General features: G+C 34.6%; 1 protein-coding gene across 1 annotated transcript in view; it reads right to left on the bottom strand.

Annotated features, from left to right (window-relative positions):
- The window catches only part of GUCY1A2 (guanylate cyclase 1 soluble subunit alpha 2), a 357,730-nt gene that overhangs the window by 249,056 nt on the left and 81,226 nt on the right, over positions 1-27,448 (bottom strand). Inside the window, exon 4 of the mRNA XM_030828948.1 lies at positions 23,277-23,995. Within this exon, the coding sequence (XP_030684808.1) occupies positions 23,277-23,995 (719 nt within the window). The remainder of the gene's footprint in view (positions 1-23,276; positions 23,996-27,448) is intronic.

Raw genomic sequence — 27,448 nt, 5'->3', positions numbered from 1 at the left:
GCAGGGTTCTGTCACGTTTTTATCTACTGCTAAGTAAACTGACTCGTTGGTTCAGTCCAGATATATCTTGATTACAGACATCATCACAGGAAAACCTGGGCTGAGTCTGCTCTTTCATATGAAAGACAACTTACATAAAATGTATAAACACTTGCAGAAATAAAACCTTATGATGATATAAAAAATTAGAATGTACAAACTAGAAATTGCAGAACTGAATATCCATCATTCCTAAATTAATTTTTAAAACATTTAATGAGAATCTATTATGTAATTAAAATGTTGTTCTAGGAGCTCACTGGGAATACAAGATGAAAAACAAAATAAGACAATTAGGCCCACGCCTTCATGTCACTAATAGTGAGGACACAAGACAATAAAGAAACAAATCATTACAGATAGTAGTGTTATAAAGAAAATAAACAGAGCACTGAGACTGGGCTACTTCTATTTCACATAGAGCAAGAGAAATGCCCCTCTGAGGAGTTGATATGTAAGCTAAATCTGAGCACTATGAAGCCATTTAAAAAGTTAGGGAAAGAGCATTTCAGACGAAACATGCAGCATATTCAAAGGCCCTGTGGCAACCAGAAGGAGCTTAGCATATTAGGAAAAGATGCAGGATTGGGGCAGCTGGATGAGACTGCTTGTGGTACAGAGTGACAAGACAAGGGTTGGAGGTAAACAGCAGCCAGATAGATCGGGCAATGCTCTTAGAAATTAGCAAAGCCCTCCCATTACTGGGTATATACCCAAAGGATTATAAATCACGCTGCTATAAAGACACATGCACACGTATGTTTATTGCAGCACTATTCACAATAGTAAAGACTTGGAACTAACCCAAATGCCCAACAATGACAGACTGGATTAAGAAAATGTGGCACATATACACCATGGAATACTATGCAGCCATAAAAAAGGATACGTTCATGTCCTTTTTAGGGACATGGATGAAGCTGGACACCATCATTCTCAGCAACCTATCACAAGGACAAAAAACCAAACACCACATGTTCTCACTCATAGGTGGGAACTGAACAGTGAGAGCACATGGACACAGGAAGGGGAGCATCACACACCAGGGCCTGTTGTGGGGTGGGGGGAGGGAAGAGGGATGGCATTGGGAGATATACATATTGTTAAATGATGAGTTAATGGGTGCAGTGCACCAACAAGGCACATGTATACATATGTAACTAACCTGCACATTGTGCACATGTACCCTAAAACTTAAAGTATAATAAAAAATAAATAAATAAATAAATTAGCAAAGCCCAACAAGGAGAAGCGGGTACCATGGGCAGACAATAATGTGATTCCTCTTCAAATTCCCATAAAATAATTTAAGCATTCTTTAAGCATTTAGTAGGAACTACTGCTCTGGGTAGAACAGAGAAGGAGAACGAAGGGTACAATGCCCTTGTTTGCCTGCCCGGCTCTGCAAAACATGCCTGCAGTTCACTAGTTCTCCTTGGAGGGCACTGTAGGGACTATCTGTTGTGATGGAGCACACCATAGATATACTTGCAACCACCTGTGTTCTCTCCTTGAAAAAAAATTGTGGTAAATGCAATTTTCTCTATTTATTACATTTGCAGTGACATTGCAGAGCCCCACATTGAATGTAGCACTTGGCAACTGTCCAATTTGCCTTCCCTTTAATTCTGCTCTTTGAAAGAAAATATTTTACCCAACACACCATTTTTTTAAAAATCCCACTCTTAAACAATGCATAATTCTACATATTTACTTGTAAGGAGACAACGGAACTCAAATTTGTTTGCATATTCCTCCTCGCCATGGACATCAGACATACATAAACACACACAAATTCTCTCTTCCACACATGTGCACACACATCACACATAGACATTACACACACATAGACATTACACATGTCACATTAATTTCAAATTCACAAAAAAAATGAAAGGAAATTTTCTAAATTTATTGGTGACAAGACCTGTGAATCTATTAGATCACTTACTCAGGCAAACAACTAAGGACAGAAAAGATTTACTGTGCACAATTCATCTCATGACAAGTAAAAAAGGTTAACAGCTTTTTATCTTTCTTTCCAGTCAATGAATCACAAGGTAGTTACCCACTCAAGTGTACAATGTACCTAGCATTTCAAATAATCAATATTAGAAAGCCAATAAAATCTTGATTTATCATCTTCTGGGATATACAACTTCAAAGTGGGCAACATCTTTAAAAACCTGATATTTAACCTAAATTTGATACTGCCCAGGTATATAGCCAAATAATTGTCTGTGTATTTCATCTTTAATACAAGACTATAATTACATTCACTTATTATCTATTTATTAAATTCCTATATGCAAAACATTTTAGAAGACACTGGGTACATATTGGTGGATAAAGGAGGCATTGTCTCTGCCCGCATGGATCTTTCAGTCAAATCACTGGACAAAAAACAAGCATGATTATATATTCTTATGGTTGCTCATGTTTTCTGTCCAATGTTCATGTTCAAAAACATGAAGAAACATAAGAATATATAACACAAATTGGCATACGTTGGTCAAAGGCTACAAACTTTTTCAGTTTTAAGATGAATAAGTTCTAAGAATCTAATATACAGCATGATGACTATAGTTAACAATACTGTATTGTACACTTACATTTGCTAAAAGAGTAGATTTTAGATGTTACCACAATAACAAAAAAAGGTATCTTGGTGAGGTGATAGATGTGTTAACTAATTTAATTGTGATAATCATTTCACAATATATACATATATCAAATCATCATGTCATACACATTAAATTTATATAATTTTATTCATCAATTATACCTTAATCAAGCTGGAAAAAAATTGGCATAGTGCAATGTGGAAAACTAACAATAGATAATAAAGGCATGTGGACTCCCCAGGTAAAGTGGTCAAGGAAGGAAATCAAATATCAGTTGAGATCTGAAGGACAAAAATTAAGTCAGTGATGCTAAAAAGAGGTAGAAGAGTATTTTAGGAATCAAGAACAGTGTATGCAAAATCCCTGAAGTAGAGAAAAGGTTTACATATCTGAGGAAATAAAAGGAAAATAAAGTGGCTAGAACACAGTGTGAAGAGAAGAGAATAACATGAGTTCACACTACAGAGAACCCACATTTTATTTTCTAAAATCTGAGCTTACTCTTGATGGAGTTTATCTACCAAAAGTAAATGAGTTACATGTTACCTCCACTGCTTTACTCACAAGGACAACTGTGAAGATGTCCAAGAAAATATGTTAAAGCACTTTAAAAATTGAGATGTGCTAAACTACAGTTCAAAAAATTACAGGTTGACTCATTGGGCAATAGATAAACTAGCTTATACCTAACCTCAAAAATCTCTGACATATAATTACATTTTTTATAAAGCTTAGAAACAAGTAAAAGTAAACAAATGTATTTACAGATATGTACATTAGGGGAAGGCCATTAAAACACACACACACACACACACGTACCAGGGCAATAACACCAAACCAAGAATGGTTATTTCAGTGGATGGAGCAGTGCAGAACTGGGAAGAAAGTGAAGAAAGTGGATGCAGGGAGTTTCCCAGTATAAAACTGGGAATATTTTAACTGTTACATTAGGCAGTGGATTCACAGGTTATAATCTTATTTATGCTTCATAACTTGCATTTATATTACATATTGATTATATTCTTTTGTCTGTATAAAACATTACTTAGTAAAAGATAAAAAGAAAAACTTCTAATGGCTTTTGTCATTAAGTATTAAATCACATTCCACCAACTCAAAATTTATAATACATTAACGTGGGTGGAGTGTACCTTTATTAACCATTGAAAGTGTAAACATGATTACGATTCGAGGGAAATTTTAATCTATTAAAAGAAACTGAACCATGTTTAATGGATTAAACATTTCCATTTGTTTAAACATTTCCATTTGTTTATCATTTAGATCTTATAATTACAAATGATACTTAAATAGACACTAAAGCAATCCCTGTAAGCTACTTCTTGTTACCATTTTGTTAGAAGCTCAAGTAAACAGCAGAAAATTAAGTTGTTGGTTTCTTTCACAGTACTGAATAAAGTCGATCATAATAACAAAATCGTATTTCCTTTTTAAAAATCTATACTTTATGGGTTTCTTCTATTCTAATTGTCCTTATTATACTTACTCTCAAATAATGGTAATTCAGTGCTTCATTAACTACTGGAAAGCAATGACATTCTAGTAATAAAAAGCAATGGAGTCTCTGCTTTCTCTGAAATTGTCTCATTCAGAATCCTATGATGAACCTCATTTTGATTTTTCTTTTTATATTTTATAATCAACGCAATATTTGCAACATGAACTAAAGCCAGTGAAAATATTAGGGTGTGTAAGGTCAACTGTTACATACTCTGCCTTACTCAATCCATGTGCAATGTAATATAATTATGTGATACCATGGGAAAAGCCAAAAACAGGGCATGGAAGTCACCTATTTTTAAAACTTGTTTATGGATTTCTCATTATTATTTCCATAGTCACTGAATTCAATTCCCATATCCTGAAATGCTCCAAGACCAGAACTTGCAGCATCACTTCTCTTACTGGACCTGACCAGAAAAATCCCTCAGATGTTTCCACGCTTCTAGCCAACTAGAGCATTCTAAGATGTCCTTTCTGCATATTCCCAGGGATCCATGCCAGACATGTGATCTTAAGACAAAATGTGGTCCAAAAAAGGCTTCAAAGATGATTAAAGGACTAAAACAATTCTAGTTTTAAAAAGAACTGCTACTCTTTTACTAAAAATGTGCTTTAAATAAATCTTTTAGATCTCTTCCTTGACCCATTATGACCATACCATTCTCCTAGTCCCAGTTTCCTTCTCCAATTCCTCCACAAAAAAACAATTGTCCACTCATTGATGGCCCCACAACACAATAGTCAAACTTCAATTTTCTTATCTGTAAAATGGCGATAGTAATTTTACCCCCGAGGGCTGTTGGAAAGAGTAAATAAAACTGTGTCTATAAAATGCTTATTCCAAGGCCTTCCTCATTGTAAACTCTTGATAAAGTAAGCAAACAAGCAAAAAAACAAACCCCTTCCATGTTAGGGGTTACCACAATGTATTTGCTTTTGCCTTCCACTTGAGTGAAAGCCCATTAACAACATGTGTTGTATTCATCATCATATCTCTAACATCTAGCACAACACAGTGACTAGTACAAAGTAGGCTCTTGGGAATTAATAAAATTACTGAATTTACTAAGAGAGTCACTCATTTCTTTGTCTAAGTAAAATGTTAATATAAAGTGCACATCAGCTCCACCCCCAAAAAGCATTTATTCTATACAATTTGAAAAAGTGATGAACTTTTAACACGTGTACAATTAGCTTTTTGCCTAGGTTGCTTTCCTCATGAAATTGATTCTAAGTGAGGTATCAGCAGACCAGGGTGCTAGCACCACAGCATATGGGAAATCAGATAACATTTGTTTCTCTGTTTCTTCAACTATAAAGTGTGGATGACAAATACCTGCCCTTTTACTTTAAAATGTTAAGGTGAAAGAAAACTTTGAATTCAGGTTTATAAATGAAATATTTTTATATGTGCCCTCCAAACATAGGATAAAGTCTTTGTGAGTTTCTTCATTCAACAATTGAATGTCTACCTTATGCCAGGCACTGTACTGGGTGCTAAAGAAACACAGATGGATAGGATATAATTCATGTCCTTAAGAAACTCACAATTTAATAAGAGACAGACATAGAAACAAATATATATGTATATATTCAACTATATATTTGTATATAAATACATATATTTGTTTATATGCCTCTCTTATTAAATTGTGAGTATACACACAAACACATATATATATATGTTTTTAAAAAATCTATACTTCATGGGTTTCTTTTATTCAAATTGTCCTTATTATAATTACTCTCAAATAATGGTAATTCAGTGCTTTGTTAACTACATACATATATATGTACTCACAATTTAATAAATATATGAGTGGTTAATTTAAATATATATGAGTAGTTAAGAGATTTCTTTAGGACTGGAAATCTCTCATTTCACATGTATACTCCCAATGTGCTTGCAATGAAATAAACGTTCAAAAATGGTCTTGAACTGAACCCTGACTGAATATACACAGGCGACAGTGGCAACGAAAGAAGATAAAGGAAGGTGACTAGGGACTCCAGGTCAAAATTCGGACTACCTGTTGTAGAAACATACTAGAAAATGAAAAGGAAATATAACAACATTGAATTGCTATGTTATGGGCAATGACTGAAATTGGACTAATAGTGAAAACTGGGGACCCACTAGGAAATGACTTCATTAGGGTTTTCTTTGCAATTTATGCCAGGCAGATTATAATGACAAGTATATTGGAGAAATATTGTTTAAGTAATCAGATTATTTTATGTTAACAGTGAATGTTTAAATATAATCACTAATTAATGGATGAATAATTGTATCGAATATAATACCTTACATAAGCAGTGCCCTTTAAAATGCTGTCACATGTATTCTCCTAGTTTGGCCTTAAAAACAAAACAGAATAAATTACAAAATCCTTAAATCGCTTGCTCAGCAAACATTTCCTGAACACCTGCTGTATGCAAAGACAATGGCTAAATGTCAGGGATAAAATAATGATCAAAACTCTACATGTCTGACTGAAAAACATGAAAGATGAAAACAACGCACAAATGTGTCCTACATGTGACTGGCCTAGGTGAACTCCAAGGACTCCTTTGCAAGGCCCACAGTCACACATCCCCGTAAACATGCCGTGGTCAATATGACATTATGTACAAGTTTAATGAAACATTGCGGAAATTTTTTAAAAAACATATGACAAAAAGGTATATTAGGAGAAAGCTTTTTTTTAATTTTTACTTCAGCAAATATTGACATAAAAAATGGGGATGGTAACAATATATGAAAACTATATTGAAGAAAATAGGGAGAATAATAGACTACACTATAAATTTATTCTGGATGAGGAGACACAACAGGTTATAAAATAAAATAAAAGCCTTGTGAGACAAAGGTTGAGAAGTTTTAAAGTATTAAACTAATCTGGAACCTGAAAGAACTACCATATATCAGAGGAAATTTTTGTAAAAACTGACAGGTTTTCCCAAGACCATTTGTAAAATAAAACTAAAATGACAAAGATAAGACTTGCCATCCATCTATTGAGATAAACCAATATTATAAGAATAAAATATATATTCTTAAATCTTTGAAGAATGTTACATAAAGCAATCAAGATGATATTAGGAATTTTCTTATTTGATTTTCGAATAGGTGGTAGGAAGGAAACTTATTTCAATTTTCCAGAAGCAGTACACATGTTTTGTCATAACATTTTTAAAAATTACCATTGCCAGTAGACTGGCAATTACTATAATCTACACTTGTGTCCACAGGACAATCAAAATAATTACTTAAATGTAACATTTTTTAAAATTAAAAATTTTAATGTTTAATTTTTTAAACATTAATTTAAAATGTTACTTAAATGTAACATTTTTTAATTCAGAATAGGTGGTAGGAAGGAAACTTACTTCAATTTTCCAGAAGCACTACACATATGTTTTGTCACAACATTTTTAAAAATTACAATTGCCGGCCGGGCGCGGTGGCTCACGCTCGTAATTCCAGGACTTTGGGAGGCCGAGGCGGGCGGATCACGAGGTCAGGAGATCGAGACCACGGTGAAACCGTCTCTACCAAAAATACAAAAAAAAATTAGCCGGACGTGGTGGCGGGCGCCTGTAGTCCCAGCTACTCGGAGAGGCTGAGGCAGGAGAATGGCGTGAACCCGGGAGGCGGAGCTTGCAGTGAGCCGAGATTGCGCCACTGCACTCCAGCCTGGGTGACAGAGTGAGACTCCGTCTCAAAAAATAAATAAATAAATAAAAAAAAATAAAAAATTACAATTATAGATTATTAAAAAATTACAAAAATAGATTATTCTACTGGCAATTACTATAATCTACACTTGTGTCCATAGGACAATCAAAATAATTACTTAAATGTAACATTTTTTAATTCAAAGGAAGAACATTACAAGCTCACACTGATTATAGTTCAACGGACAACTTCTTTATACCTTCTGCATTAATCATGATCTCTACATATATTTATATCTCATTCCCAAAATTGATCCTAGACTCCATAAAAATAAGAACTTTATACAGAGCCTATCATAGTATTTTTTTGCAATAAATGTTGTGTAATATTCTTTCAGAAGAATACACTAGTGAAGTTTATTTCAGGCCACGCATTGTGGCACAGGCTCTATCTAGAGCCTGACCATTTGGATCCAATATTGTCCTTGGCGTGTACTAGCTATATAACCTTAGAAAAGTTTTCTTAATCTCTTTGTATTTCAGTTTCCTCATCTAAGAAGTAGGGCTTAGTATGTCTCTACCTCACATATTTGCAACAGGAGTTAAATAAGATAATACATATAAGATGTCCAGAAGAGGGCCTGCTACTAAGCACTCAACAAATACACATCATCGCCCAGCTCGGTGGCTCATGTCTGTAATCCCAGCACTTTGGGAGGTCGAGGAGGGTGGATCGCTTGAGCCCAGAGGTTCAAGACCAGCCTGGCCAACATGGTGAAACCCCACCTCCACAAAAAATACACAAATTAGCCGGGCATGGTGGTGCATACCTGTAGTTGCAGCTACTGAGGAGCCTGAGGTGGGAGAAATCACCTGAGGCTGGGGAGGTCGAGGCTGCAGTGAGCCAAGATCACTCCACTGCACTCCAGCCTGGGTGACAGAGCAAGATCCTGTCTCAAAAAAACAAAACAAAACAAAACAAAACCATGTGTCATCATCATCACCTTAATAATCATAATCTTTGAAAGGGTAGGAAGAAACTATTATGCTTATCAGGCTAATTTGCATTCTGTACTTATCAAAGTCCATTAAAATCCTGAAAAAGTTTTCAAAAGAGAGAGACAGAGGGAAAAAAAGACAGAGAGAGAGGAGAAAGAGAGAGAGAGAGAGAGAGATTTCAACCAGAAACTGAAAGCCACTAACTTTAAAGAAAAATCATATTATTTTTAAACTTCAATAAACTCTATCAATTATTCAGAATAACTGCTGTAATAAAACATTGTTTTATATCTGCACTGGTAGAATTTTAGAGCACATTCTTCTGTCTCTTACTGCCAGTGAGTTCTATACCAAGAGGTATGAAACCTGTTTTAAATTATCCTCAGTTATGAAAGGGTAAATGATGTCATAGGTTCTGGGCCTCCAATTCAAGTTAAATAAAAATAGATTTTTAAGTGTTTTGATTAACTCTAGTAGAAACATAAATGGAATAAATACTTAGATGATCATTTTTACGCTAATTTTTGGCAAGACAAATACAATGATTTTTGACATTTTATACTAAAAATAAAGAAATATATTGTCTACATTATAATACATAATAGTTTATAAATAAGTTAATGGTTGGTCTGATAAGCAGTCTTGAGACTCCATGCTATCAACACTCAAAAGCTTCTTCCCAGTCATAAAGTGTGCTTTTGAAAAATACAACTGAAACTTACTATATGCTAAAAATAGTGTCTTATCAATTCACCTATGCCATTCCAAGAAAAATCAATCCAAACATTAAATGCACACAATGACAAAGGAGATAAAATCGGGGAATGAAGTGTCTTAAATAAAATAAACGTGGAATTTTGAAATAAACTATTCTTTCTGGTGATAGCAATCTCTGGTTAGGGTAAGGAGTAAAGGAAATATAATTGAAAATTAACCCAGGAAGCCCTCTCACCTATGATAGTACGATCTGTAAAAGTAAATAGAATGTAAGTATAATGAGTCAAGAATTAACAAGTGTAAAGATAGGAAATAATACTTCAGTCCATTTTTATACACATAATAACAAAAACATTTAGAAATTTATCAGACTAGGCCAGGCGCAGTGGCTCACGTCCATAATCATAGCACTTTGGGAGGCCAATCACTTGAGGCAAGGAGTTCTAGACCAGCCTGGCCAGCATGGCAAAACCCTGTATTCACTACTACTACTACTAATAATAATAATAATAATACAAAATTTAGCTGGGTCTGGTGGTACACACCTGTAGTCCCAGCTACCCTGGAGGCTGAGGCACGAGAATTGCTTGAACCTGAGAGGTATAGGTTGAAGTAAGCCAGGATCAAACCACTGCACTCCAGCCTGGGTGACAGAGTGATACTCTGTCTCCGTCTCCAAAAAAAGAAAGAAAGAAATTTATGAGACCATTTTTCCACCTTCAGGAAAGACGAGGTCAGAGCCTTGCTCAGATTATAGAGAACAGTTCATACCAGACCCACTGAATCATCTCTTCCCCTTAGAATTATCAAATTAGTAGTTACGGGAAACATAGCAGATAGACACATACTCTATATTTAGACTTAAAGAAGGCTCTGAACACATTTTTTAAATTAATTAATTTAAATTGTTATATGATAGTGGTGAGAAGCAGCCCTATAAACCGAGTATCGGCAGTGCCCCGGAGGTCACACTGTAAAACAATGGTTTGCTCGAAAGAAATGTCTGGGGAAAACTAAAGTGACCAAACCATATATAAAGTTTCCAAAATCATGTTCTTTAAGGAAAATCAAACATAGTTTTATAGCGTCCAATGATTCCCATCACGGACAGAACAATAATCTTTTTTCTCTATTTTCTCTATTTTTAAACTTGAATCTTCACCAATAAATAACAGAAGGGAATGGACAATTGTGTATTCTCTTCTGTAATTTAGTGGTGAAGATTCAAGTTTAAAAATCGTATCTACTTAAAAACAAAAAAAATTAACAGGGTAAAATGTAAAATCTTTGAAATACATAATCCTATAAAATCAAGATTAGAGGTCAGGCGCAGTGGCTCACGCCTGTAATCTCAGCACTTTGGGAGGCCAAGGTGGGGAGATCACATGGTTAGGAGATCGAGACCATCCTGGCGAACACGGTGAAACTCTGCCTCTACTAAAAATACAAAAAAATTGGCCAGGCGTGGTGGCAGGCGCCTGTAGTTCCAGCTACTTGGGAGGTTGAGGCAGGAGAATGGCACAAACCCGGAGGGCGGAGCATGCAGTGAGCAGAGATCATGCTACTGCACTCCAGCCTGGGCGACAGAGCGAGACTCCGTCTCAAAAAAAAAAAAAAAAAAAAAAAAAAATCAAGATTATAGAGAAACAAGCAACAGAACTATAAAGAATTTATTAGGTACTATTTATTTCTATAAATTAGGGGGATAAGAACACAAACTTCACAAAATTTTCTTTTTCAGTTGACATAGAATGTAAACATTGTATATAAAATAATATATATTATTTCACAGAATAATAAACTCTTATATGGAATAAGTCTTTTTTTTTTTTTTTTTTTGAGTCAGAGTCTCGCTCTGTCACCCAGGCTGGAGTGCAGTGGTGCCTCGGCTCACTGCAAGCCCCGCCTTCCGGGTTCATGCCATTCTCCTGCCTCAACCTCCCGAGTAGCTGGGACTATAGGCGCCCACCACCACGCCCAGCTAATTTTCTTTTTAAATATATTTTTAGTAGAGATGGGGTTTCACTGTGTTAGCCAGGATGGTCTCGATCTCCTGCCCTGGTGATCCACCCGCCTCAGCCTCCCAAAATGCTGGGATTACAGGCGTAAGCCACCAAGCCCGGCCTGGAATAAGTCTTTATAACCACAGAACAGGGTAGAATGGTAATTAAACTACTGAAAAATAGCTGTCATAATTAGTCATATTAAGACAGTAAGATAAGAATTTATAACCTACCTAAAAAATGTATCAGAGTAGCACAAAATTCTTTTAATGTAAGATGTTAAGAATTTCTTTCTAACTCCTGTTTATGGCAATTCTATTGTTAGATCTATACCTACCTTATTCATAATAATGTCTAAATTAGAAAAATATTAAAATGCAGGCTGCCATAAATCATAGTATGAGTTCTCCATATATGTTCACAGAGAGAAAGAGATTCCCTCACACCTCTTCTACAGTGGATGGAAGGATTTCTGAGCTGGTGTTCAATGGCCAAAAAAGTCATTGATTCACTCAAAATTTTGAGACATGTAAGCTTGAAATCACAATTCTTTGAAGGATGTACACATGTTATTACAAGCATTTTTAATATCAGCCAACAACAACTTCACAGATGAGTCTGTGCTGACAAGAAATATAATTCTTGACCTCTCCTTCAAAAAGCAAGAGTTTTGGAATCTTCCACTGCTTGTCACCTACAATAAGCTCAGATTTTTGACCCCCCTGAATCTCCACGAGAAAAAAAAACAAAAACACCATGTCTTCATTAGGAAAAACAGAAAACGAACCCAGATTATTGTGTGATTCAAACATAAATACAGTCATGAATCACTTAACAACAAGATAAATACATCTGAGAAGCACACTGTTATGCAATTTCACCATTATATGAACAACAGAGTATACTTACACAAACCTAGAGGCATAGCCTACAATGCATATAGGCTAAATGGTAAAGCTTATTGCTCCTAGGCTGCAAATCTATACAGCATGTGACTATCCTGAATACTGTAAGAACTGGAACACAATAGTATTTTTGTGTCTAAACATTGAAAAGGCATGATAAAATAGGGCTTTATAATCCTATGGGACCAGTGTCATATATGCAGTCAATCTGACTAAACCATCATTATGTAGTGTATGACTGTACTTTGATTTTGATTATTTTCAGAAAAATAAAATGTGGTAAACTGTACTCATTTCTTCACAGAATAAGGAAATGCTGTTAAACAGAATGAAGGGTTCTGAATCATAAATACAATAGAAACTGATCTCTCTAGTAACTGATCATAATCTTTAGCCACCAGTATAATAGAAATGTGTAAACTAGCTTTAATTGTCTAACAACTAAACTGAAATAAAACTTGTTAATAACTCATAGCCTAATTACTTGTTTACTATTTTACCATTTCTTAAAGGTTCAATTTCATGGAGGCTGAAAAACATAAATAAGTGGCTTTCTTATAAAGCACTCTTACAAGTTCAAAATGTTTTAAAGGCAGCTTTTACTATATATAAACTATTCATCATAGATCATAGAAATCAAGTTTTCACTGCATTTTGAGGAGCAGAAATTGTCTACTAAACTTGGAATCCAAATACAGGTGGCACTTTAAAGATACTTTATTGAGTTGAATTTTAAAAGCTACTATGTACTAAGCTTTGAAAGAAGAAGAATTGCTAAATAGTCAAAGCTTTTCTAAATCTCTCTATTCCACCAATTCATTACTTTTTAAAGTTAAACCATATCTGCTATGAAAAGAAAATAGAATCAAAGTTTTTTTTTCACAATACCACAAAATGTTTATAACATGGATACTCTCCCTATTCCTGAAACTAGCATTACAAAAATAACATGATCATATTATTTACCTTTAAAGTTTGGGTTCCTTTTATGAATCTTCAATAAAATATCCCTGAGTGACTGTCATTCATTTTCTTTATGAACTCTCAAGTATTATATAGCCCTTTATTTCACTAGGCAACTCCCTCCATTTTTAATGTCTCCAGTTGTTGGAAAGTTCCTCTTAATTCTTAACCAAATCTACTTTCTTATAACATCTATTCTTTGACTCTGGTTTTGCCTCCTGAAACAAAAACTTTATCTCATTTTTATATGATAACTATTTAAATATTTGAAAGCAGTTTTCACTCCTTTCTTATAACATTTTCATGCAAGACACTTAAAACAGTGCCAGAAATGTTAAGATACATAGATACAGATAAATACTAACGGACAGATAGATATGCCTTTTAAATACTAGTATTTTGGCATTTTTCACTAAGAATAAATGATACTAAAATTTAACAAACGGAGTAGGGCTTAGTCAAAACTAAGGATTAAAAATGAGAAAAACAACTAAGGGAATGTTAAATATGTCAGTGATAAAACTGAAACAAGTAATAAACATATTTGTGGAAGTCAGAAGAATGTGGTAGTTATTTTACAAGGAAATGGGAGCAAAGAAGAGAGGCCCACTGACTATGAGGTTGGCAACGAAAACAAGCTTCAAAAAGTTAACTTGCTCAAGGTTACCCAGCTAGCAAATAACAGTCTGAAATTGGGAAGTCCTGCTACAGAGACTGTATTCTTCTTTTTTGAGACAGAGTCTTGCTCTGTCACCCAGGCTGGAGTGCAATGGTGCGATCTTGGCTCACTGCAACCTCCGCTTCCCGGGTTCAAGCCATTCTACAGAAAATGTATTCTTAATTATACACAATACTGTCTCTCAATACTGCTTTTTTCTGTGCTTGCTCCAGGATGATGCCCTATCAAAGCATATGTAAAGCTAATTGTTTCTATTAGAATTATAATAATTAGAAATTACCATAAAACCCACTTGCAAAAAGAAAGATGCTATAGCTTAAGTCATGATTCAAAAGTTGCTATAGGAAAAAATACTAAGTTGTTATCTGAGTTCTGGAACTCAATTATACCAAATCTCAAAATCCTCGAAAAGTAAAACTATAACAAAATAATAAGAAAGGAAACCTAGTGTGTTATGTTGCCATGCCTTTGATATCTTTTCCTGTTTTGAATGTACTTTGGGGCCGGACACAGTGACCCACGCCTGTAATCCCAGCACTTTGGGAGGCCAAGGCAGGCGGATCACGAGGTCAAGAGTTTGAGACCAGCATATGGCCACACAGAATATATCCAGAGGAAAAACTGTTATTTCAACCTAAGATATCAATAGAAAGGATAAAGTGCAACTGAAGGAGATACTGAAATATGTAAACAGTGTTGATTGATAAAGCCCAGACTTACATTTCTATGAATGAAACTTTCTGAACAGAAGTTTCTCCATAAATATTTTTAAAGGACAGTAAATTGAAGATTATACAAGACAACTGCATAGGAAGTATCTTTTAAAGACAGTATCATATCTAGAATGTGTATTTTTAATACAATTTATTAATAGGAAAGCAAACAACAAGTATGGACAAAATATTTGTCTACATATTTAACTAAAGAAATTACACCAATGACTAAAAAGTACAAGAAAAGATGTTTACCATCTTTAGTCATCAGGGAAGTATAAATTAAAACCCAAGACACCACTTTGCACTCATTAGGAAGGCTATGATGAAAAAGACTGACAATACCAGGTGTGAGTGAGGATGTAAAAAAGTTGAACCTTCTTACACTGCCAGTCAAATGGGAAATGGCATAAGCTCTTTGAAAAACAGTTCAGCAACTTCTTTAAAAATTAAACATGTACTTACTATATGATGCAACAACTCTTCTCCTGCAAATCAGTTCAAGAGAAATGGGAATATATCCACACAAACTCTTGTATGTGAATGTTCATTGCAACATTATTCATAATAGCCAAAATCTGGAAAATCCAATGTCCATCAACTGGTGAATGGATAAACAAACCGTAGTGTATCTATGCAATAGAATACTGTTCATCAGGAAAAATTAACAAACTGCTGATGCATACTACACTACAGATAACCTCAAAAACATGATGGCAAACCAAAAGAAAAAGAAAGGTAATTAATTGTATGATTACATTTGTAAGAAATGAGTAGAAGAAGCAAATCTATAGAGATGAAAGTAGGCCAATGGTTGGCTGCGGTTGGAGGCAGCAGCAGGAATTAACTGCAAATGGGTACAGTAAACTTTTAGGGATGGTAAAGTTTTCTAAAACCACATTGTTATCATAGATGTACTATTATATTCATTTACTAAAAAATTATTGCACTGTATACTTACCAAAAATGTACATAAGAACAAACAGGAAACTATCAAAAATGAAGAGGTAGACAACACATTGAAAACATGTATTTTTTTTTCACTGAGACTTAAAGCTACTGGCTAAAATCATTCTAACTTGAAAACAAAAGGAACAGTTAAAGGAAGATTCTGTATGATTTTTAACTGAAGGGATTGATTTTTCTCCCTGAGAACCTACAAACCTTTAATAGAACTAAATAAAAATCTGGTCTCCAATAGGAGGTACCTCCTGTTATGCTCAGGGCTACAATCTTTCTTGTTAACAAAAATTAAATATGGCAAAATAAGCACTTTAAGCCTATAGATGACTATTGGGAATACATAATTCATCATGTAATCATGTACAGTGTCCTCTTACTATACACAATAAAGTAACTATACAGGAACAATGCCATTAAGCCTCCTGTGTGGTTCATTAAAAAAAAATACCATACAGCAATTTTAACCTTATACTAATTTTTAAAAACCCAGAACCAGCATGAACATCACTAATATCTGCATCAAAATATCATACATGAGCCTTGTTGCTCATAGTTTAGAAGAATCAGTATCATTAAAATGGCCATACTGCCCAAAGTAATCTACAGATTCAATGCTATTCCTATAAAGATACTATCATTATTTTTCACAGAACTGGAAAAAACTATTCTAAAGTTCATATGGAACCAAAAAAAGAGCCCAAATAACCAAAGCAAAAAGAACAGAGCCAGAGGCATCACATTACCTGACTTCAAACTATACTATAAGCCTACAATAACCAAAATGGCATGGTATTATTACAGAAACAGACACATAAACCACTGGAACAGAATAGAAAACCCAGAAATAAAGCTACACACAGCCATCTGATCTTCAGCAAAGTTGACAAAAATAAGCAATAGGGAAAGGACTCCCTATTCAATAAATGGTGCTGGGATAGCTGGCTAGCTGTATGCAGGAGAATGAAATGGGACCCCTGCCTTTTACCATATACAAAAATGAACTCAAGATGGATTAAATATTCAAAGTAAGACCTCAAACAGTAAGAATCCTAGAAGAAAACCTAGGAAACACCATTCTGGAATCTGGCCTTGGGAAAGAATTTTTTACTAAGTCCCCAAAAGCAACTGCAACAAAACAAAAATTGACAAGTGGGACCTAATTAAACTAAAAAGCTTCTGAAAAGCAAAATAAATGAACAGAGTAAACAACCTAAAAATGGGAGAAAATATTCATAAACTATGCATCTAACAAAGGTCTAATAACCAAAATCTATAAGGAACTTAAGCAAGCAAAAAATAACACCATTAAAAATAGGCAAAATACATGAACAGACATTTCTCAAAATAAAACATAAAAGCAGCCACCAAACATATAAAAAAATACTCAACATCACTAAATATCAGAAAAATGCAAATCAAAACCACAATGAGATACCATCTCACACCAGGCAGAATGGCTATTATTAAAAAGTCAAAAACAGATGCTGGCAAGGCTGTGGAGAAAAGGGAACACTTATACATTGTTGGTGGGAATATAAATTAGTTCAGCCTTTGTGAAAAACAGTTTGGAGATTTCTCAAAGAAGTTAAAAAGAGCTACCATTTGACCTAGCAATTGCATTACTGGTCATATATCCAAAAGAAAATAAATCATAATTCTACTAAGAAGACACTGCACTCATATGATTACTGCAGCACTATTCACAATAGCAAAGACATGGAATCAACCCAGGTGCCCATCAGTGGTGGATTGGATAAAGACAATGTAGTACATATATATCATGGAATACTATGCAACCATTAAAAAGAACGCATAGCTGGATGCAGCAATGCAGCCACAAAAAAAGACAAAGCTTGAGGCCACTATTCTAAGCAAACAAACACAGGAATGGAAAACCAAATACCGCGTGTTCTCACTTAAAAGTGGGAGCTAACCATTGGTACTCATGGACATAAAGATGGCAACAATAGACACTGAAGACTACTGGACGGGAAAGGGGGGACAAGGGTTGAAAAGCTATTGGGCACTATGCTCAGGATCTGGCTGAGAGGATCAGTCAAAGCCCAAACCTCAGCATCATGCAATATACCCAGGTAACAAACCCATACATGTACCCACTGAATCTAGATGAAATTCAAATTATTAAAAAATAATAAATTACATTAAAAGAAAAAAGGGCAATGATCAGAGAGCAGTTCTAGAGAAAGGTAAGCAACACACAAATTAAAAATAAAAGTCTCATTCATACAAGAACAGAGTGAACTCCAGGTAATTTTGAACGAAGTCATGTCTCAGCTCTGCTACTGTATAGAGAAAGCTCTAATGTCAGGTTGTTCATCACTAAAACTACAGTTCAATATTTGAAATTCTCTAATAAAATATTATTATCTGAACAAAGAAGAAATGCTAACACTTTCTCAAATTAAGGTTGAAGTCAAATAATGTATTCTTGACAGCAAGATGAAACTTGTCTTTCAACAGTTTCATTATGGTATAGTAAGATTAATAAATATATTTTAAAACTTTTCAATCATCGCCTCAGAAAAAGGTGGGCAACTGTCTAGAAAAGAGAAGAGAATATTTTGAAAACTGATTTGGCCACAGAAAACCAGACATTTCCTACTTTATTCTTTGAAAATTGTTTTCCAGCGTTTCATTGTAGCTTCTAATTAATAAGACAAATGAGAGCATATTTCTGGGAATTAAAAAAGAAATGTGTTTTTGTTATGCTTTTCCTCAGTCCCAACCCTGAGAACAAAAGTGAAGATGAATAACAATGCTATTGCTCTGTCACAGGGATGATGTATTTCAAATGCTGGGTTCCTTCCAAGGTGTTATTAAAGTTCTCTCAAGCATTGCTACTAAAAAAAAAAAAAATGTCAAAAGAACTCATGTTATTTATTGTTTCTCAAAATCCATTGCTGCTTCAGGTTGTGCCTAAGTTAACATATCCATTTTATTTTGGAAGTCACTGCACAATGCTCTGATAAACGAACATAAAAGACATTAGTAGATACAGGTAATGAAAACTCAATTCCAAACCTTCATGAATCTGACAAAGAGACCAGAGATTTTAAAACAATGATAGTATGTAAAAAAAAATGCAGATCCAAACAGAGCTCCTATAGAATGTGTGACAAGTGGTCTTCTAGTTGTTATTAAGGAGACAAGCAGCAGGGTCCAAGGCATATTTTAGAAAGATGTTAGGTGAGCTCAATATTTCTCTAAAATTATCAAACTTACTGATATCTGGTGCTTTCATCTATAAGGCAGTAAGTGAATAAGGGAATAAATAGGCAGAATGTTATAAGTGGAAAGGAACACAAATAATAATAGCAGTAGAAGCAATAATGAACATTTATGCAGTGCTTAACCCTGAGGTCAAAGATGGTAAGAATTTTACATGGATTATGTCATTTAATCTTCCCAAAAAACTTTCTGAGGTAAGCAGCCTAAACTATCAGAGAATTATTTTAACTAATTCTTGATGACAAGATGAGCCCTTCATGGTAGATAAGTCAGATTCTCCACACCTCTCTTTTAAAATGCATCTGAATTCATTGAAACATAGAGATGAAAGAAAGCTTCATGGCCAGTGTGGTGGCTCACGCCTGTGATCCCAACACTTTGATAGGCCAAGGCGGGTGGATCACGTGAGGTCAGGAGTTTGAGACCAGTCTGGCCTCAAACATGGTGAAGCCCAGTCTCCATTAAAAATACAAAATTAGCTGGGTGTGGTAGTGCACACCTATAGTCCCAGCTACTCAAGAGGCTGAGACAGGAGAATCGCTTGAACTGGGGCGGTGGAGGTTGTGGTAACCTGAGATCACACCACTGCACTCCAGCCTGGGTGAGACACAGCAAGATTCCATCTCCAAAAATAAAAATTTAAAAAAAAATTTAAAAAAAGAAAAAAATCTTCATGATCAATTGACCTCATATATATGTATATATGTTAAGTATGATTTGTAAAAGAGTAAAAATATTAGTTTGTCTAGGTTCATTAATTTCCAATGTATAAAACTGAGGTTCAGACATTAAAAAGATTTACTAAGATCATGGTTGTCAGAGGCACCTCTCTCCCAGCCTGTTGATACTTTCACCACACATCATGACCTTACCTGGCTGAGAAGGAAGCTATGTGCTATTACTCTCATTTCTAACAAAGCTATTCACTCAAGATTCATTCCATACAAAGAAGCTTTGTAATCTATATCAGTAGGTTATGTTTACATGGACTAAATATTAACCTGCAAACTGCTCATTAAGCTGCAAAAAAATTCATCTCAAATTTACCACAATGTCTTATAATTCAAAAGATCTATGCAATACATTTCCAAATTCTCAGAACAATATTTGATATACATGGGGTGAAAGAGATACACAGCACAAATTAGCATGGATTAATTCAGTCTTTATTCTCTACACTGAATCTGTTGGGTTTTTTTAAAACAACCAATTCATTCATACTTAATGTTTGACATCTGATAAGGAAAGAAGATGATGAAAGGAAGTTGAGTTTAGGGAAAGATGAAAACATACGAATACTGTAAGTGGGAAAAAGAAAATAGAGAGGGAGACAGAAGAATATGTGAGGCATGGATAATCACTTAGAGAAAATGCAGAGGAAATCAAGTGACAGAATCAAAGCTTGGTCAAGCCATCTGGAAGAGTTTTTTTCTAACCTCAAGACTGTTGAATCCTGCCACTGATAACTGCATCAGATGCCCCTCAGTGACATCCTTGCTCTTGATTTTTTTATGGCAGACATAGTGGTTCATTGGTATTAAATGCACAAACAAAACAGTTTAATTATGAGAGCCCTCAATGTTAGAAGAAGAAATAAATATAAATTATTTTAAAATAGCATTTTCTTATAAAAGCCAACTAAAAAATTAGAGACTTCAGACATCATAGAGGTATACATTAACAAGAATAGCTATTACGGGGAAAATAATGAAGACAAAGTCAAACTTATCAACAAAAACACAATTTTTACATATTATTTTTCTTTCTTCTTTCCAATGTGAAATTTGATGACTTACTAATTAAAAAATGTTATTCATCTGGGTAAGACTGTATGTGACAACTTTACTGACTATAGTATCAATTTGGGGCAACTGTAACCTCTCAAATGTCCCATTCTGGCAAACTCAGGTGAGTAAGCAGAAATAAACATAAGGATGAGTAGATTTCTATCCTTATTTTAACTAAAAATCCTGCCTATTACTTTATTTTTAAACTGCCACTAACATGTTTAAATGATAATTGCATCTCCTCAATGAGCACAGTTCCTTATTATTGGAATTGGCAGGGGGCCTTGACATTTGAGTCATCATTTCATTATGTCTATTTCTTACCCTGGTATACAAATTAAGTAGAAATAGAAGCCAAATGAAATATAAAGGGAAAAAACCTGAAGCAGTAATTTTAATATGAATTAATTTTTCCCAAATCGATAAAATATATAAAGCAACAACATTGATGATAATATATTCTAGTTCAGACATATTTCCAAAAATACCAACTTCAATTCTAAAGGCCAAAAATGCTTCAAATTCTCCTAGCCAAATATTGTACTTCTGTAAAACAGAACTGATATTTTGATATTCCCTAAATTACAGAGAAAGAATAACTCGTTTTAAAGCAACTACAAATGTGAACAAAAATACACATTTAACAAGTTTATACCATTCTAAAAGACTTCAAAATGGGTACCAATTATTAAACATACATATAATATACATATGTGACAATTTGTATTTAAAACATCATATGATCAAATAATACTAATTCATTCAGACTAAAATATCCAAATGTGCCAAACTGGAATCCAGGTCTATCCTTAGATATTTTCAAATCACTGAACTTGTATGATAAATTATTAATTTCCTAAATCATCTGATTTCATCATATTGAATAAATGTGCATCTTCCTATCATTCTCAAATAATTTTTTTTTTTGAGACACAGTCTCACTCTTGTCGCCCAGGCTGGAGTGCAGTGGCACGATCTCAGCTCACTGCAGCCTCTGCCTCCCAGGTTCAAGCAATTCTCCTGTCTCAGCCTCCTGAGTAGCTGGGATTGCAGGCACCCACCACCATGAGCAGCTCATTTTTTTGTGTTTTTAGTAGAGGTGGGGTTTCATCATGTTGGCCAGGCTGGTCTCAAACTCCTGACCTCAGGTGATCCGCCCACCTTGGCCTCCCAAAGTGCTGGGATTACAGGTGTGAGCCACTGCACCCAGCCATCTTTCTCGAATATTTTTTTTTTAAAAAACTTTCCATTGAACTTCAAAATTATAAAAATCATCAATCATGAAACTAATGCTGTATAAAATCCTCAAAAACATGTTAAGCGCTGCTTTCAGAGGGCTATTTCCTCATTTATTATTATTCCAGAATATGTATATTTTCACTGAGTCTTTAATTACTTCTGCAACTCTTCTTTCCTTTAGCCCAGAGCAACCTGTCATTTCTAATAGCTAATAGCTTCCCTCAAATGCTTGAAAACAGGCTAAATAGCCTAAAAGAACTTTATTTACCCTAGTACAAAATGTTGAAAAGACACTCTACTGGAAACTGAATGAAACTGTATAAATTTCTGTTCCGGAAATTAATGTTGTTTTTCCCTTTAATCACTGAAAGTATATTACTAAACATAAAAAATCACGGTTTATTTTTCTTTACATTTTGTTATCTATCTTAATGTTGACTATTTAAAATATTTTACCTGAGGGACAAAATGTTCATTTAAACCCAAATATTTTAAGATTTATTTCTGGTGTCTTTTTGTCAATTATTTATAATTTATAATCCAGATTTCCCAAAGGGGATTCAAAGAAATCCACAAAAAATTTCCTAGTCTTCACTTTACTCTCTCAACTAGCGATCATGTTCTAAAGCAATGAATTTCTATTTTAATACTAAAATTTAAACAGAAAAGAAGTCTTGACATAGTCAATTCTCAACTTTTGGGGAATACATTATTCTGCATATTAAGACAAAAATAGGATGTAAACCAGATGTTCCTAGATTATGAAATTTAGAAAAGAACATATTCAAAGTGAAGGTAACTTTTAGCATATATATTTAAAGATATTGCAGTCATGCCCCACAATGTTGAAATGCTATATTTCTCATAGTTTGACTACAGTCAGTGGAAATATTCATGTGTTTATATTATCAGGTTTTTAGTGAGTTCTATCATTTTTGTAATTGCTATAGCTAGTATGAATAAATGTCTTCTTTTTATATGCTGAAATAAATTAATGGAGGAGGCAGACACTATGCAAAATGGCTGGGAATAGGGCCAAATCTTTTTACATACATCCAGGGACCAGTAATCTTCTAAATGGCACTTTAAGCTCTCTTGCCTCAATAATTACAAGTACAGCCACCATGTAATTTACTGAAATAATTATCCACTCTTCTAGTTCCCATCACCCATCTCAAGTCCATAGCCACTTACCTTGTCTTTATTTTCAGAGCCAGAAGCCTCAGGCTTGGTTCTAATCACAAACGGGGTAGACAGTCGCAGCAGGACCCTTTCAAAGGTGGCATTAACCTTTGGAGATACAATCTCGAAGCAGTCCTCAAACTTGAGCACTTTGTGAGTGTCACATCGAAGCTGCTTCCTTAGACCTTCCCCCAACTGAAGGACTGACATGCTGGGGTCAAACATCAAGTGGAAAGGGAAGGCTCTACAGAAGGTGTTGATGCTAATTCTGAGGTCTGCAGGAACTTGGGAGGTTCCCTGTGGAAGGTTCTTCGTGATATTAGTATTTTCACATTCTTTGATAAGGAAAGTAAGACAGCTACAATTGCCTGGGTTTGAAACATCAGAGCATAGCTTCTCATTTGCAACCTGTTCCACTTCCACATCCAGCCGATAGATCTTCTTTCCTGCAGCCTTAATCATCCCCAGCATTGCAAACCCCACAATATGGTGAGGGTGGAAGTAGTGGAGCATGAGAGTACCTTCAGGGAGCTCTTTGCATAGGAAAGATGGTGACTCCAGAGTGGCCTGTTTTCCAAAAGAAGTTCTAATGTGTTCCAACAAAGCATCAAAGCCGTTAAAAAAGTCCTGCAAAGTGCCACCTACAGCTCGAAGGACTCTCTCATTCTCATGAAAGCATATATTAAAGAACTCTTCACCAAATCTTTCTTGAATTTCCTCAAACTTCAAACCTAGAGGTAAATGGGAAGCAAATGTTAGTGAAGTCTAATATAAATAATTGAATTTATAGCTTTTTAAGTGCTTATCAAAAGAGTAACTACTGAATAAAGTAACAAAGGTTATTTCTCTTAGATCCACAAATTTCCACATAGGTTAATTCACTCATCTTGAATCAGAAAATACAAATTTCAGTTCATCTTCAGGATGCCTCTGAAATGCTAATGAACATGAACCTTTTTGTTTGTTTTTAAATAGACTACATATTTTTAGACCAGTTTTAGATTCACAGCAAAATTGAGCAGAAGGCACAGTTATTTCCCATATCTCTCTGCCCCCACACATGCACAGCCTGCCCTATTATCATATGTCCCACCACAGTGGTACATTTATTACAATCCATGAACCTACATGATGCATCATTATCATCCAAAGTCCATGGTTTACATTAGGGTTCACTCTTAATATTGTATATTCTGTGGGCTTAAACAAATGTATAATGATATATATACACTTATCATATCACCTAGAGCATTTTCACTGCCCTAAAAATCCTGTTTATCCCTTCCTTCCCCCTAACTCCCAGAGCATCAGCTTTTTAAATGTTGCTAATCTAGCTGTTCGCTTTTCAGTAGCCTTGCAGTAGTTATCAAAAATAATATATTTTTCTTTTTCTTAATGATTTCCCCATTCTTCATAGAATATCCAAGTTGCCTACATATTATGTCCATATTACATCCATATTATCATCTTACTTCTTATCGAAATGCATGTATTAAGTGGAAAATATAAACCAGAGAGGAAATCTATGGCACATGAATGGGGATAGGCATCAAGCTATCTGGTGGAAACAAAAGGCTTACATTAGCAATCTCAGGGAAAGACATGCAGGTCAGCTAGACCTCAGGGAAAAGGAGAAAAAACAAGAAAATAATAATGACAGAACTCTGGAATGATTTACATTCTTTCACCCACAAAAGTGAGGGCAGCCAAGAATGGAGTAGGAATCTGATGAGATAGAATTAAAGGTTATTGTTAAGTTTTCCCCACATATAATCACTCCCTGATGCCCTGGCAAAAGAGTTCCACCTTATAGTGCTGGATATTATAATGAAAAATAAATAAGTGTGCACAATGTATTCTATAGTAATAAGAAGCAGGATCACATGTGATCACAAGATCCCCCCTTGAGGATGATCTGAGGAAAAATGAGGGAATTTATGTGCCAAGGAGGACTATAACACATATAAAAGATTTTGGCCTGCATATTAAAGACAGCGTCTACCTAAACTCTATTGCTTCTCCTTTGACATTGGTTGAAATCAATACATGTAGTTTACATATTCATATTTTCTTGCCCCATTTGCATCATCTCATTTGAAGTCCTGCCAATCAGGCAGGACTGGGAAAATAAGGTCACTTTGCTAGCGCCCCATTAGAGTGCAGAGCAATCTAGGCTGTCTACAGCTTAGCTGCTTTCCTACCTTTATCATTCCCTGAGTGTTTCTCCCAGCCAGAAGTGAGGCAAATCAACAGTGAATAATATTATTTTTAAAATAGTCAAAGCACATCTAATATTCTTTAAGAGCTTACTATAGAGTCTAAAACTTGTGGTAGCCAAGAAGTCAGTTTTACAAAGAACTTCTTAAAATCAATGTGATAGGAAAATGAGTAGAAAACCTAAGTGAGAAAGAGTCCCTTTATTAATAAGCATTTCATATTCATTTTGGTTTCATGGATTGGATGCTCAAGACTTGTTGAGAAAGTCACTTATTAAGATAAAAATATCACCACTCATCTCACATTGCCAGGTTACAAGACTGCTCTTCAACACATGTTGCATTCTCTAACAATAATGTCAGCCAGAACTGACAATAATAGTACTTACCTGTCCAGTTCTCTAGTGTAGAAGAGAAAACAAGATAGAAATATTCACTGCCATTAGTCTCCTGTTCTGACTGCTCTGTTGAAACTGCTTTCATAAATACTTAAATCAATATATACTGTTTTGTCCTTATCTTACTTAACCTTGTTTGCTGTTTTTCCTTTAATTTGACACTATTAATCACCCCTTCCTCCTAAAACTCTCATCTCTTTTGGCTTTTCAAACCATACTCTTCTGGTTTGATTACTCTGTCTGAACATTAATTCTCACTTCCTTCACTAAAACTTCTTTCTATGCCAAATCCTTACATCACCATCACTATGTTATAACTAGAAAACTCTAACACACAAGTTAAATTTATATACATATTCAATGACAGTCCTTTGTTGCTATGAAATCTTCCAGTTACGAAATTCTTATTAAAAACTAAATACACAATAAATAAAAATTCCTATAAACTGACCATATATGCTGAACTACAATATTCCACGTGTCACTGAAAATATTCCATGGATTGCTTCTAAACTTTGAAGAACTGTATTTTCAAAAGACTTCGGGTCCATGTGCATTGAAGAGAAAAAGAGAAGTTCTTCTAACTTGTATTTCTCATAACACTGAAAAGGTTCTCACAGTTATGGTGCACACAAATGTAAAGACAATACAGTGTAAGCTTATGTTCTGTGACTAATGCCAGGATCCCAAAGAATCATCCAGAAAATAAGAAGTAAGTTCACCATAGGCAACAAACTAAAAACTACTCTATGCGCAGCAATCCATTAACTAGAAAGCCTTGCTGCTTTATAAACGACCTATGTACTTTAAGGTACAATATTGTTAATTTTCAAATGATGATGCTAAGGAATACCAGATGCTAAAGTGACTGTTGTATCACTAAAAAAAAAATGAATTTTTTTGAATATTACATTAAAATATTATGAATGGCAATTCTATATAAACCCATAATATTCAATTAATAAAGATTTTTATTCCCAGAACTGTTAAACTGCACAAGATCAGAAAAGAAAAAAATTATTAGATTTGAAAATATTAAAACTCAGAAAAGATTACTTCAACTTTTACAAATATACTACAAGTCAATAGCCAGACTTTCATTTTAAACTTTAATCTCAAAATTCAGAAAGCACAGACAAAGTAATTCAATTCAGACAACTGATGCAATTCTGACTCCCAAAGTTCCGCCTACGATTGACGCAAACCCCCTACTTACAGTAAATCATTTGAAACATATAGACAATGCTAATCTCCTCACATCACAAGATTCTATGACAGCTTGACATCTGGGTCTATAAGAATACATTTCCTCAAGTGGCAAAATTTATAACAAAGCTGCTCTTATTAATGGGTAAGTTAAGTTAGAATTTTTAACTACTGTTTAATTCACCTCTTTAAAAAGGTGAATAGCATAAATGCTGGCATCCTTTAGCTGTAAATGAAATACGATCTGTTCCTTCATGACCTGGTCCTGTTGTCTCTCATCTGCTACCCCACCCCACCTCAGATGGCATTTCTTGAGGACAAGGACCTTGCTCTATTTATGTCTGCATATCTATCACTGGCATAA

Source organism: Nomascus leucogenys, chromosome 15, assembly GCF_006542625.1.
Source record: "Nomascus leucogenys isolate Asia chromosome 15, Asia_NLE_v1, whole genome shotgun sequence".
NCBI lineage: Eukaryota > Metazoa > Chordata > Mammalia > Primates > Hylobatidae > Nomascus > Nomascus leucogenys.
Note: the sequence above shows the minus strand (reverse complement) of the source record. Positions and strands in the feature narration are given on the sequence as shown.